General features: G+C 46.3%; 4 protein-coding genes across 4 annotated transcripts in view; 3 read left to right on the top strand and 1 right to left on the bottom strand.

The window, feature by feature from the left end:
* Positions 1-15,092, top strand: part of LOC143986903 (uncharacterized) — a 1,023,878-nt gene that overhangs the window by 145,243 nt on the left and 863,543 nt on the right. The window lies entirely within an intron of this gene.
* LOC143989536 (uncharacterized) overlaps positions 1-15,092 on the bottom strand; it is a 297,691-nt gene that overhangs the window by 103,167 nt on the left and 179,432 nt on the right. The window lies entirely within an intron of this gene.
* Positions 1-15,092, top strand: part of LOC143989560 (uncharacterized) — a 44,830-nt gene that overhangs the window by 2,101 nt on the left and 27,637 nt on the right. The window contains 2 exon segments of the mRNA XM_077489740.1: positions 59-265; positions 1,768-1,909. Coding sequence (XP_077345866.1) covers positions 59-265; positions 1,768-1,909 — 349 coding nt within the window.
* LOC143989878 (uncharacterized) overlaps positions 1-15,092 on the top strand; it is a 41,466-nt gene that overhangs the window by 2,552 nt on the left and 23,822 nt on the right. The gene's annotated exons all lie outside the window — the stretch shown is intronic.

Raw genomic sequence — 15,092 nt, 5'->3', positions numbered from 1 at the left:
GTAGTTCTGATTTATACACAGCATGATTGTTACAATGAATGTTTTATTATATATTCAGAGTGGAAACCTCGGGGATGATAATATTGATGTTAAAGAAGAGTATAAAGAGGAGGATGAGGAGTATGGAGTGATGGAGGAGTTTTCAGAAGGACACAAGGATATGATGGAGCCACCAAATACCAGGAACCCACCAGAGAGATGTCCCCGTCCTCTGTATTCCCGGGATTCCACACAGGAAGATCACACCATCCCCCACTGTTACAAGGTTGGTGGGATGGAGCATCTAGAACATGGACTCCTAGAGATGATGTGTGGATTTTTTTTTTTTTTTTTGCAAATATACATTTTACTAAACGCCACTCACAGGAGAAATCCCAACAATACAGTCAATGCAAAATTAGGTACAAATCTCTTGTTCATTATAACAATATTAGAGATAGTCTCACATGGCCTGGTATATCACATCAAACTTCCATTAAACCTGGAGAACGTATAGGGCCACGCAATACTCCACCGTAACAACTCCTGGCCAGGGGTGGGATTCTCCCTTCCATTTTCCACACTATCTTCAGAGGAAGAGGGGAAAGAAATAAAGAAAAGGGGGGGAGGAACGTCAGCCGGCCCGAGGGTCATCCTAGACAGACAACCCCAGGTGTAACGGATCATTACTGATAGAGGGCCATTACAACCCTAAGAGGGTAGTTCCCTCAGCTGAGTATATATATGTATTCCAAATAGCCCATGTAGCAGAAAATTGCTCACTTTTATGTTGCACGGTGAGGACCAAGTCTTCTAATTTTTTGATTTCCTCCACCTTACGTAACCAATCTGTCACCGTTGGTGGGCATTGCTGTTTCCAGCAAAGCGGAATACATGTCTTCGTTGCATTCAGAAGGTGACGCACCAGTGACTTTTTATACTTTTTCAGGGGAATTGTTGACAGGTGTAGGAGGAAGAAGGCGGCATCATCTGGAATTACATATTCCGTACATTTCTGAGTGATATGCCTGACTGCTCTCCAGAAATTCTCAAGCTTGGAGCAGGCCCAGCAGATGTGAATTATCGTACCTTCTTCCTCACCACAGCGCCAGCATCGATCTGAGGTGTCAGAGAAACATTTGTGAAGTTTTGAGGGGGTAAGGTACCACCCTGAAAGAACTTTATAGTTTGTCTCTGCTGATAATCCTCTGTTTTTGTGTGTCGGTGAACGTTCGGTTCAAGTCTTTCTCCCACTTTTCTAGGCCAATTAGGCGTGGTTGGGTGTGGGGTGAATTGAGTAATACATACATATTGGAGAGGGTTCTTGACATGGCATAGACTCAGTGCCTACGCAAAAGTCCCGAGGGCCAGGGATCGAGTGAAGAAAGTGGTGCAACTGCACCTCTTTCCAGAAGTTTAGTCGAAATGCGTCAGTTCCGTCAGGTTAGGCCATCGGTCCAGTACCACAAATTTAGCTGCATGGTCAGAACCGGCGTTCATCAAGTCAGCGAATTCCGTAGATTGGAGGCCCGGCGTAAAGTCCGGGTGTCCCAATATTGGATAGAGAGGGGATTTGTTCAGGGTGAGCGAAAATTGTACAGCTGCCTGTCTACCTTGGTGTAACGTGGTTCCCAGGAGGGGGCGAGTTTTCATGCTTAGAGGGAGAGAGTCGTAGCACCATAGCGCCCCCTTTAGTGGGATATTCATATGTGTGGATTTTCTATGTGATGTCACAATAATAAATCTTCTATCTTACAGATGATATTCTCTCTCATTTTCTTGGTTTAGAGTGGAGATCCAATGGATATAGAATTTGAGATGAAATCAGAAGAAGAAGAGAGGTATGTGAGGGATGATCAGCAGTCTATGGAGGAGGATGGAATAACGGGGACATTTATAGAGGAGGACACTCCTACAGAGATCAGCACAGGTGGGTCATTAACACTAAATACATTCCTCCACCCATACTGCTCACTGATTGGTCCAGAGTAGGGCGGGGACTGGGTGATAATCTTCCTTCTCTGTGCTGTAGACACAATTTACCGATCTAGACTGGATTTATGGAAATTCTGGTGATCAGCTGGCAGCAAAAGGTTGATTTTCACCATAGATGTTACTAGACCTAGGCACCTTGGGCATGTGCTTTGGGTCTTCTACCTCATGCCCAGGTATAGCATGATTTCTGACAGAACAATGAATGGGGGGAGGGGCAACTACATGGCAAATGAGGTTCAATGTAAATAAAGTCAAATAATGCATTTGGGTGGCAAAAATCTGAATGCAATTTAGAGACTGAGGGGAGAACCTCTGGGGGGATGTAGGATGGAGGAGGACCTGGGGGTCCTAGTAGATGATCAGCAATGCCAAGCTGCTGCTAACCAAGCAAATAGAATATTAGTATTAAAAAGTATTAAAAAGGGGATTACAAAAACGATAATTCTCCTCTCTACAAGACTCTGGTCCGGCCGCACCTGGAGTATACTGTCCAGTTCTGGGCACCAGTCCTCAGGAAGGATGTACTGGAAATGGAGCGACTACAAAGAAGGGCAACAAAGCTGATAAAGGGTCTGGAGGATATTATTTATGAGGAAAGGTTGTGAGCTCTGAACTTATTCTCTCTGGAGAAGAGACACTTGAGAGGGGATATGATTTCATTATATAAATACCGGACTGGTGACCCCACAATATATAAACACCGGACTGGTGACCCCACAATATATAAATACTGGACTGGTGACCCCACAATATATAAATACCGGACTGGTGACCCCACAATATATAAATACCGGACTGGTGACCCCACAATAGGGACAAATCTTTTTTGCATAAGGGAGTTTAACAAGACTCATGACCGCTCATTAAAATTAGAAGAAAAGAGGTTTAACCTTGAACTACGTAGAGGGTTCTTTACTGTAAGAGTGGCAAGGATGTGGAATTCCCTTCCGTAGGTGGTGGTCTCAGCGGGGGACATCAATGGTTTCATGAAACGATTTGATGATCACCTGAATGACAGCAATATACAGGATATACAATGTAATACTGACATATAATCTCACACATAGGATGGACTTTATGGACTTGTGTCTTTTTCCAACCTCACCTACTATGTAACAATCCCCCCAGGATTACTTGCTCTGTTGTCTGCTGGCTGTGCCGGGTGGAGGGATATGTCTGTATAGTCTCAGACCCAAGTCACTGAGTGCAGTCTCAGGAGATGGAATGGAAGCGGTGTGGGACCTCTGCAACTTGTCTCATGTAATCATTTCATCTTCCACTGATTACTGAATACCAATATTATGAGTCCTGACCCTTACACTGTATACTTTATATTCTACATTACATACTCCTGACCCCTGCACTATATACTCTATGTTGTAGATTACATCATTCTGATACTATATAGTCCTATCTGTTGTATCTTATACAATATGTTGTACATTACATAGTCCTGACTTCTGCTCTCTCCCCTCCCCCCACTGCTATATATACACATAATATGTATTCTCTTTTGTTACACCCATTTCCTACCAGCTGGACATTTTATATCTGATGATCCGATTGGAGCACAGCAGGAACCAAACAGCTGATGTCTAGTAATAATCTTTGTATTTGTATTTTAGTAGATGGACGGGAGATGAGGAAAACCTCAGAGGATTGTCTCACTTTGTCTCCAGACTGTAAAGTAGAAGATGAGGACATCACACAGTATAGTCCAGGAGAAAACCCGACTACCTCAAATGTCCATCCGGCACCACACAGTGTAGATGGACCATCGTATTCCTCTTATCCTGAGGAACCTCAGACTGTGAGGGACGGGGCCGTCCTTCCAACAGAGAAGAGCTTTTCCTGTACTGAGTGTGGGAAGTGTTTCCGTCATAAATTCCATCTTAATAGACATAAAAGATCTCATACAGGAGAGAAGCCGTATTCCTGTCCTAAATGCGGGAAATATTTTTCACAGAAGTCCGATCTTTCCACACATCAGAGATCTCACATGAGGCAGAAGCCGTACTTCTGTCCTGAGTGTGGGAAGTGTTTTTCACAGAAGTCCCATCTTTCCACACATCAGAGATCTCACACAGGGCAGAAGCCTCATTCCTGTCCTGAGTGTGGGAAATGTTTTTCAGTGAAGTCCGATCTTTCCAAACATCAGAGATCTCACACCGGGGAGAAGCCGTATTCTTGTCCTGAGTGCGGGAAATGTTTTTCAATGAAGTCCAGTCTTTCCAAACATCAGAGATCTCACACAGGGGAGAAGCTGTATTCCTGTCCTGAGTGCGGGAAATGTTTTTCACAGAACTCCAGTCTTTACAGACATCAGAGATCTCACATAGGGGAGAAGCCATATTCCTGTCCTGAGTGCGGGAAATGTTTTTCAATGAAGTCCTGTCTTTCCACACATCAGAGATCTCACACTGGGGAGAAGCCGTATTCCTGTCCTGAGTGTGGGAAATGTTTTTCACAAAACTCCAAGTGTTTACAGACATCAGAAATCTCACACGGGGAGAAGCCATATTCTTGTCCTGAGTGAGGGAAATGATCCTCACTGAAGTTCTGTCTTCCTGTACATCAGGGATCCCACACAGCCCTCGAGGTGTATTAGTGCCTTGAGTGCGGGAAATGTCTTCTATATGAATGTTGCTAGACATCACAGCTCTCATGTGGGGAAGAAGCACACCCTGATATACACCTCAGATATACTCTGTAAGGTGCGCCCCTCCTTGGTTAGCTCGAGCTGGACTTGTGGTCACTGGAGAGCTCTCTTCAATCGATTGGGTGGTAAATCAAGCAACCATACGCTTTGATGGTTTGACCATGAATACAAAAATCTTTATTTTACGGTTACCACTTTTATGTGCTTCAAACATTGCATTGTCAGCCAGTCAGGATTATACAAGACATTCAAGACATAATGGCCTTTTGACCAATCATATACATCCACATTTACGTTCGTCATACATTAAGCAGAATTTTTTAGGGGAATTTTTGATAAAAGGTCCCCAGACATATATGTGTAAAAATATGTTTTATGACCTTAAACTGTCTATAATAATTTGAACATAAAACCACAATATTTCCTATCATCTTCCTCTTTCCACATCCAAGGGTTGTTCATATGTGTGTTTTGTAGCCATTCAAGTGCTCGGGATAAGTTATACCCTCTGGCACATTTGGATATATTATAACGGGACATATTGGATATCCGATCATCTTGGTTGGGGATATTATGTGTAAGTAGTCCTTCTACTTCTATTGTACCATTCAGAGCTAGGAACAAATCTAACATGGTGAAATTTACCAAAGTATCTCTACAGAACTGGGCATTATAGAGATCTCTCCCTGCTCCATTTAAGAAGCAGAATTGGGGTTTCCTGGTATATCCAGTAAATAACAGGGGCTTGTTAATTGTAGTTGTATTGGCTAAAGGGAGCTGCTGGGTGATATTTAGCACCTTCTAGGGTGATGGGCCGTCCAACCATGGGAACTGAGTGTCGGCCCGTGCCCATATGAGAACATACCCAACATTCAGAATGATTCTGCATCCTTGCGAAAGCATGCATCATTGTGAAGTGATGTGGGATGGTATCAGGAACTGAATAGGTCTCTGGGTCTAATTGAGCTCCGTTATTATCACTGTTTAAATTTGGTTTTAGGATCTCTTTCCTTGCCTTTGAAAAAGACAATAATTTTAGGTGTGATTGTGTCAGGGGGTGTTCAGATTGCCTGTGGGACCTTCTATGTTGTATAACAATATCAATACCCTTGGCTTCCATCTCCTGTCTTTTAAGTTTACTCACAAGTTTTTTTGCTAGTAAACTATCGGGATGCATGCTCCACGTTTTGTTCTCTCCTTTGTATGTTACTAACAGTATGAATGCTGTTATATTACATGTCCCATCCCTCCTCTGGATGCGATACCCAGTTACTGCTGCAATTTGTGCTTTTGATATTGTATCTCCTGTCTGTATACAGCAGGGATAATTATAACTCATTTCTGTAAGTGTTGCTCTCTCCCTGACCCCTATACTGTTATTCCTATTCATTCTGCATGAAGATGTAAGCCAGCACCCAGTAACAGTTAATATGAGTATCTTCATGGTTAATGCAATTGACAAAATAAGAATAACTTTAACATTGCACCTTCTGGACTTTGTGAATTGGGGCTTGGGGGACCCTAGAAGGAAAGCAGCTTGGCTGTGGGACAAAGGGGGTCTGTAGGGCTGGAGGGGAGAGGGGCAGGCAGTGATGGGATCAGAGTCTCTTCGGATCCGAGGGAGGGGGGGGGGGGTGGCAGGGAGTGGTTGGGTCAGTGTCTCTTCGGATCCGTTTGGTCCTGGCTTTGGGTCCATCTCTGGTTCTTGCTGCTGTGGCACCTTCTTTATCCTTGATGCGTGGATCCATTGCGGGCTTTCCTCGGTCAGAATTGCTGTCCTGGAGACCTTGAGGACTTCAAATGGACCTTGAAAAACGGGACCTGGTTGCTTGCAGACTGCAAGTTGTTTGATCAACACTTTGTCTCCTGGTATGAAGGGGTGTGTTGGCTCTGTGGAAAGAGGAGGAAAAGTGACAGCAACCTTATCATAGTTTTCAGTAAGGCTACTTACCAAATGTTTCACGTGCTCTTCCTGTTAGACTCCTCACCTATTTTAGGGGCTTTTTGTGCTGGCCTACCCATTAGGATTTCAAAGGGAGAGAGACCTGTCCTGGCATGGGGGGTGGTCCTTATTAGTGATGGCCGAACGGTTTGCCCGGCGGTCGTTTTGCGGCGAATTTCGGCTGTTCGCGGTCCGCCCATTCGGCGGACTATTGGCGCCGTTCGCCTGGCGGACTTCCGTGTTTACTGTGTAAAAGAACTTTGACCTATGATGACACATCCATCATGGGGTACAGGACAGCCAATTGAGACATTATAGCACATGGACACTTGGACATTCCCCCTAACTTATAAATACACCCGATCCGGCGGCCATTTTACATTCTTTCTTCTGTCACTATAGGGAGAGGTTGCTGTGTGGAGCAGGGAGAGATTGCAGTGACCCAAATCGCTAGCTATTTGGTACACAAGTTCTTTTCAGGACTGGTATAAGTGTTAGGTGTATATAGGTTTGCTGTGCTACTGATTGTTGCAGCAGCCTGAGTGTCTTTTATCAGTTTAGAGAAAGGGACAGGACGGTGTGTCTGCTGTAGGGACAGTCAGTTTAGTCATTAGCTGTTACTATCAGGTCCACAAAAGTGCTATTCCAGTTATTGTTCCAGTAGCCTCTGTTTTGTCAGTTTATATAGGGACAGGCAGGAAGCAGTGTGTGAGGCAGTGAGGGTCAGTTTAATCAGTAGCTGTTACTATATTAGGTCCACAAAGGTTCTTTACAGGACTGGTAATAGGCTTGTACACGTATAATATTCTTTCTTCCAAATATAGAAAGAATATTATACTTGACTGCTGCCCTTCTGCTGCAGTCTGCTAATCAGTCCCAACCTACTTGTTCCACAAAGCTCCTTATAAGGACTGGTAATAACCTGGTGTAGGGTGCTATAGTACATAGGGTTGAGTGAGGTACAGTCTGCCATTCTATAAGGACTGGTATAGGTCCACAATACATAGGGTTGAGGTGCACTACTGCTGACCGCTTTCCTATACTGCAGCAGTCCTTCATCGGTATAGGGACTGACGTACAGTCTGCTAATCACTCACACACAACCTACCTGTTCCACAAAGGTCCTTATAAGGACTGGTAAGGTATAGGGTACTACAGTACATAGGGTTGAGTGAGGTACAGTCTGCTATTCTATAAGGACTGGTATAGGTCCACAATACATAGGTTTGAGGTGCACTACTGCTGACCGCTGCCCTATACTGCAGCAGTCCTTCATCGGTATAGGGACTGACGTACAGTCTGCTAATCACTCACACACAACCTACTTGTTCCACAAAGGTCCTTATAAGGACTGGTAAGGTATAGGGTACTACAGTACATAGGGTTGAGTGAGGTACAGTCTGCCATTCTATAAGGACTGGTATAGGACAGGTGCAGTCCTTCATCGGTATAGGGACTGAGAGTTTTGTCACAGGGTCATTTAAAAAATGACAGGCAGAGGAAGAGGCAGGCCCTTCCGCAGGGGTGGTAGGGGTAGGGCAGGAGCAACAGGCTTGAGCCAAAGTGGGAAGTTGCAGAAGGTACGTTCAATTACTTTAAAGGACGCACCAGACTTGGTTGAGTGGCTCACTCAGCCTTACTCTTCTGCACCCTCCTCATCCTCTCGATCTGCACTCTCTTCTTCACTCTCTGCTATGTGCACCCCCAAAGACACTACCACCAACAACACCACCACATACCTTCCGCTTGAGTCACAGGAATTATTTTCCGATCCATATCAAGACATTTCTGATGCGCAGCCACTCTTGGTATTTGTTCAGGAAGAGAAGGTAGCAACAACTGCTACTCAGCAGTCTGACGACAGTACCCAGATCAGCCCAAGGAGGAGGTTGGTCCCCGGTGTTGCTGCCTACTCCGAGATCTCTACTTATAGCGGTGGAAGAGGTGACGTCGACGATGACGTGTCTAGTGATGTCACGTGGGTGCCCAGAAGAGAGGAAGAGGAGGGGAGTTCAGAGGGAGATATGGACCAGCAGATAGGGAGGAGAAGCAGGAATAACTTACATTGCACAGGAGGGACAAAGCAGACTTCAAATGTATCAGGAGCGAGTCATCGACCATGTACGGTTACATCTGGTGCTCCCAGGACACCGGCACATGGCTCCGCAGTGTGGGCTTTTTTTAACGTGTCTGCTGCTGACAATAGCGTTGCCATCTGCAATCTTGGCAGTCAACGCATTAGTCGCGGTAAGCCCAACACTCACCTAGGGATGACCACCTTAAGAAGGCACATGAGCAGCCATCACCGAGCCGAGTGGGAGCAACGGAACACACAAAGCCACACTCCAGGATCTCACCATCCAGCCTCGTCTTCTACTTCTCCTTCTCCTCTCTCCTCACAATTGTCCTCCACTCCACCTTCCATCACGCCAAGCTCACATTTTTCTGCAAAAAGGCAGGCTTTCGTGGGCCTAATGTTCGAGCGTAAAAAAATGATGACGCCGGATAACCCTCTTGCCCAACGGTTGACGGCTGGCTTGTCAGAAATCATAGCCCGCCAACTACTGCCATATAAACTGGTGGACTCGGAGGCCTTTTGCAAATTTGTGCCCATTGGAACACCACAATGGAAGGTCCCAGGAAGGAAGTATTTCTCAGAGAAGGGCATCCCAGAGCTATATGGCCATGTTCAGCGGCAAGTGAATGTATCTCTGGTACACAGTGTCGGTGCCAAGATACATCTGACCACAGACACATGGTCTAGCAAACACGGGCAGGGAAGGTATATCACTTTTACTGCCCACTGGGTGAACCTTCTGACGGCCGTCAAGCATGTAACCCGTGGCACCCGTGTAGATTTGGTTTTACCGCCACGGATTGCATGCAGGCCTGACTCTTCTTTTCCTCCTCCTCCTACTCCATCCTCCTCCCTCTCCTCCTCGGCTGACTCCTCCTTTTCCGCTGCTAGCGTCTCTTCCTCTGCGCCGCCCAAGCTCCCCAGAACCTATTCGACATGCCAGGTGAGACGTTGCCATGCTGTGCTGCGTCTGTTGTGCCTGGAAGCCAAGAGCCACACTGGCCCAGCACTCCTTTCAGCTTTGCGTTCATAGGCAGATCAGTGGCTAACACCGCTCAATTTTACAGTTGGTAAAGTGGTGTGTGACAACAGTGCCAATCTGGGGTCCAGGACATCTTGCGGCAGGCAAAGAAAATCTCGGCCCATTTCAGAAGATCTTACACGGCCATGGCTCGCCTTGCTTACATTCAGCGGCGACACAATCTGCCGGTCAGACGTCTTATTTGCGATTGCCCGACGCGATGGAACTCAACCTTCTATATGCTTGATAGGCTGCTTCAGCAGAAACGTGCAGTTAACGTCTACCTGTATGAACTCTGCGGCAGAACAGGTTCTGAGCAGCTGGGGTTTTTTCACCGCGCCAGTGGCTGCTCATGCGCGATGCATGCAGACTTCTGCGCCCATTTGAGGAGATCACCAAACTGGTCAGTCTCAGCCATGGCGCCATCGGTGACATGGTACCTTATGCCTTCTTTATGGAGCGTGCATTGCGTCGTGTCATTGATCAGCTGTGGAGGAGCAGGAGCGGGAAGATAAGGTCACAATGCTGGATGAATTCCCAGGGTAGCTACTCTATCTGAGACAAGTCAACAACAGGAGTCTGAAGAGGAGTCAGGGGAGGATGAGGAGGAGCAAGAAGAGCATGCTTTAAACCTTTCTGGGATCCCTGTTGTGCGTGGATGGGGAGAGGAGAATGAAGAGGACGACATTATCCTGGATGATGAGCAGGAGCCAGGCCACCACACCGCTTCCACTTTAGTGCAAATGGGGGCCTTCATGCTCCAGTGTTTTAATAGGGACCCCCGTATAAAAAGCATAAGGGTCAAGGACCAGTACTGGGTGGCAACGTACTTAGACCCCCGGTACAAACACAAAATGGCGGAAATGCTACCGCCGTCACAGAGGGCTGTCAGAATGCAGCACTTCCAGGCCTTGCTTCGAGAAATGCTGCATTCTGCTTTTGCATGCGCTGGCAGAGGAGCAATTCCCACTCCCAGAGAAGGAGTTGCGGGTACCAATCCAACAGCGCCTGCAAGAAGAGGCCGGTTTGAAGATGTGTTGGTGACTTCGGATATGAGGTCATTCTTTCAGCTGACCCATCGACAGGTGTCATCCGGATCCAGCATCAGGGAACGCCTAGACCGTCAGGTGTCCGACTACATCGGGTTAACGGCCGATGTGGACACTCTGAGGAGTGATGAACCCCTGGACTACTGGGTGGGCAGGCTTGACCTCTGGCCAGAGCTTGCCCAATTTGCAATCGTACTGTTGGCTTGCCCCTCATCCAGTGTCCTGTCCGAAAGGACATTCAGTGCAGCAGGGGAGATCGTGACCGATAAGCGTACTCGCCTAGCTCACGACAGTGTTAACTACCTCACATTTCTAAAAATGAATGAGGCATGGATCTCGGAGGAATTCAACACATGTGACCAGTAGACCATGTACATGTCTATAAACAATTTTGTAAATCGAGCACACAGACCTTCTATCTTCATTTGGCTCACTTCCTTGTCCAGAAAAAGCACACTGTACTATATGCCCGTACCCTCCTCTTTGAAGAGGTTGAGCTGTGTCATATTTCTGCTGGGGCTGCTTATTATGAGGGGCTCCCACCATCCCTGTGCTGTGCTGACTTCCTCCTCGCGCTGCTTATTATGAGGGGCTCCCACCATCCCTGTGCTGTGCTGACTTTCTCCTGGGGCTGTACCTCTGCTGTGCATATTATGAGGGGCTCCCACTATCCCTGTGCAATGCTTATTATGAGGGGCTCCCACCATCCCTGTGCTGTGCTGACTTCCTCCTCGCGCTGCTTATTATGAGGGGCTCCCACCATCCCTGTGCTGTGCTGACTTTCTCCTGGGGCTGTACCTCTGCTGTGCATATTATGAGGGGCTCCCACTATCCCTGTGCAATGCTTATTATGAGGGGCTCCCACCATCCCTGTGCTGTGCTGACTTCCTCCTGGGGCTGCTTATTATGAGGGGCTCCCACCATCCCTGTGCTATGCTGACATCCTCCTGGGGCTGCTTATTATGAGGGGCTCCCACCATCCCTGTGCTATGCTGACATCCTCCTGGGGCTGCTTATTATGAGGGGCTCCCACCATCCCTGTGCTGTGCTGACTTCCTCCTGGGGCTGTACCTCTGCTTTGCATATTATGAGGGGCTCCCACCATCCCTGTGCTATGCTTATTATGAGGGGCTCCCACCATCCCTGTGCTGTGCTGACTTCCTCCTTGGGCTGTACCTCTGCTGTGCATATTATGAGGGGCTCCCACCATCCCTGTGCTATGCTCATTATGAGGGGCTCCCACCATCCCTGTGCTATGCTCATTATGAGGGACTCCCACCATCCCTGTGCTATGCTGACTTCCTCCTGGGGCTTCTTACGGTGCAGGTGTCAGTGCTGTATATCACGGTGCTGATGTCAGTACTCTCTATCACGGTGCTGGTGTCAGATCACTCTATCACGGTGCAGGTGTCATTGCTGTATGTCACGCTGCTAATGTCAGTGCTCTCTGTCACGGTGCTGCTGTCAGTGCTGTATATCACGGTGCTGGTGTGAGTGCTTTATGTCACGCTGCTGATGTCAGTGCTCTTTATCACGCTGCTGCTGTCAGTGCTGTATATCACGGTGCTGGTGTTAGTGCTTTATGTCACGCTGCTGATGTCAGTGCTCTCTATCACAGTGCTGCTGTCAGTGCTGTATATCACGGTGCTGGTGTTAGTGCTTTATGTCACACTGCTGATGTCAGTGCTCTCTATCACGGTGCTGCTGTCAGTGCTGTATATCACGGTGCTGGTGTTAGTGCTTTATCTCACGCTGCTGATGTCAGTGCCCTCTATCACGGTGCTGGTGTCAGATGACTCTATCACAGTGCAGGTGTCATTGCTGTATGTCACGCTGCTGGTGATCATCTCCTGCACCCTCTTCTTTGCTTTCCCTGACCTTCCCTCTCCTCCATTGCCTTCATGCGCTCCACAGTCTTGAATTATCACAACAATTTCCCATATAAAAAAAGAATTCTTGTAGTTGTCGATTCCAGATTCACCTCATACATGTGTTATGTCATTGGCCATGTGGTGGGACTATGTTTGCATAGCTATTAATTATTTTGTGGATGCAAATTTGACCTGTAGGTTTGCAAAGTTCGCCTCCCATTGAAGTCAATGGGGCCCGCCGCGAACGTTACGGTTCGCGAACTATCGGCCGCGTTCGCAGTCCGCGTTCGCGAAACGTCCCATCGGAAGTTCGTCCATCACTAGTCCTCAGGTGGAGCGGTGGAACCTTGCAGCTTGGCTACTGAGGAGGAATTGCTGAAGGGCAAAGGGTTCGCAGATCGTTTATTAGCCACTCTCCTAAGTTGCAGGAAAAAGGAAACGCAGACCATTTACTTGAAGGTATGGAGGCGGTTTATTAGCTGTTGCTCAGAGAACTCCTTCGATGTGCATAGCTCGGTAGCCGTTCTAGAGTTCCTGCAGACAGGGGCAGATAAAGGTTTAGCCCTTGGAACTTTGAAGGGTCAGGTATCCGCTTTAAGTGTATTTCTGGAAAGGCATCTAGCAACAGACCCTTGGATAGTGAGGTTCTTTAGAGCCTTAAGTAGGCAGAGACCTGTTACAAATTCCCCCTTCCCAGTTTGGGATCTTTCATTAGTTTTACAGGTTCTCACAGGAGAACCTTTTGAGCCATTGGAATCTTGCTCGTTAAGATTGATCACTCTCAAAACTGTGTTTTTGGTGGCGATCACTACGGCAAGGAGAGTGAGTGACCTCGAAGCCCTTTCTGTTAGGGCACCTTTTTTTCAGGTTTTTCCGGACCGTTTGATTTTTAAGACGGATCCGGCCTTTTTGCCTAAGGTAGCCTCTAGTTTTCATAGAGTCCAGGAGATTGTGCTGCCTACTTTCTGTTCAAATCCGGTGAGAGAACAGGAACACATTTTTCATAGATTGGATGGTAGAAGATGTGTCCTTCATTATTTAGATTACACAAGTCAGTTCAGGAAGTCTGATTTACTTTTTGTGTTATTTTCAGGGGCTAGGAATGGTTCCAGAGCCTCTAAATGTACAATAGCCAGATGGTTAAGGTTAGCCATTGGGCAGCTTACGTGACAGGGGGGGTTAGAACCCCAGTTGGGATCAGGGCACACTCAACCAGGGCAGTGGCAACTTCTCAGGCAGAGTGGGCTGGTGCGTCTCCTGAACAGATCTGTAGAGCTGCAACGTGGTCCAGTTTTTCTACATTCGTGAAGCACTATAGATTGGATCTTCTGTCAACCAAAGACCAAGCCTTTGATCATAAAGTGCTGCAAGCAGTAGTCCCACCCTAAGGTAAGGTGCTCACTTATCCTCTCTACGGTGGCTGTCCTGAAAGACGGACTTGGGAAAAAGGGAGTTACTTACCGGTAACATCCTTTTCCGGGAGTCTTTCAGGACAGCACTGGTTCCCACCCAGGTTTTTGGATATCTTTGGGGACTCATCACATGAGACCGTCAGGTAAGATTAAAAGTTTGTTTGTTTGACGTGTTCTTGTGTCTCCCCAGTTGGCCGGAGGTACTCTGGAAGAACTGAGGGGACGGAGGGAGGATGAGACTTAAATTGTGAAATTGAAGGCGGTGTTTCCTAAGAGGGGATTAGCCAGGGTCTCTCTACGGTGGCTGTCCTGAAAGACTCCCGGTAAAGGATGTTACCGGTAAGTAGCGCAGTTTTTTAGGGACTTGTGGACACAGCTAAGATATCTAAACATTTATTGTACTGCTCAAAGTCCATCTCAACACATGGTGTTAGAGAGATGCGAATGGATATGCAAGGCAGAAATATTTCAAAGTACCTATGATTATGATCATAAGTCATTTAGATTATCTATGATATTTGTAGGTCATAAAAGAGATATTATAATTTTAGTATCTAATGATCTAAAGAACTTTGTCATAAAGAAAATATATATGAAAGTGTGATTATAAGTAGAAGTGTTTTAGCAACAAACTAGTATTATGAAAAACATATAACCGTGATTATAACTGTATAAGAATTTAACCTATGTTTAGATAAACAAATATTTATTGGATATATCAGAATTATCCAGCTATCCATATAAATAATTTTATGTGATATAGATTGATATATAACCTGTGTCCTTTCTAAATAGATTACATTTTTATAGATATACATTGATATACATATATACAACCATTTTATATAATTATGTTAAGCATATTTTCTATTATGTCGGTTACTAGCATCAATGAACACTGGAGATATATTCGTCAGAACATATATAAAAAAAAATACACGCTATAAATATAAAATATTAACTTAAAGAGATAAACACCAAACACATGTGAGACACCTGGTGGTTGAAGGTGCTATTACCTTAAAATCACGAGGGTCCTGGGAAAGGTAATCATTACGTTTTGCCTGCCAATGAGGAGGGAACACAT

The sequence above is a fragment of the Lithobates pipiens genome, unplaced genomic scaffold (genome assembly GCF_037356315.1).
Source record: "Lithobates pipiens isolate NorthernLeopardFrog02 unplaced genomic scaffold, aLitPip1_a1.2 Scaffold_18, whole genome shotgun sequence".
NCBI lineage: Eukaryota > Metazoa > Chordata > Amphibia > Anura > Ranidae > Lithobates > Lithobates pipiens.
The sequence above is the reverse complement of the archived record's forward strand: the minus strand, read 5'-3'. Positions and strand labels throughout refer to the sequence as shown.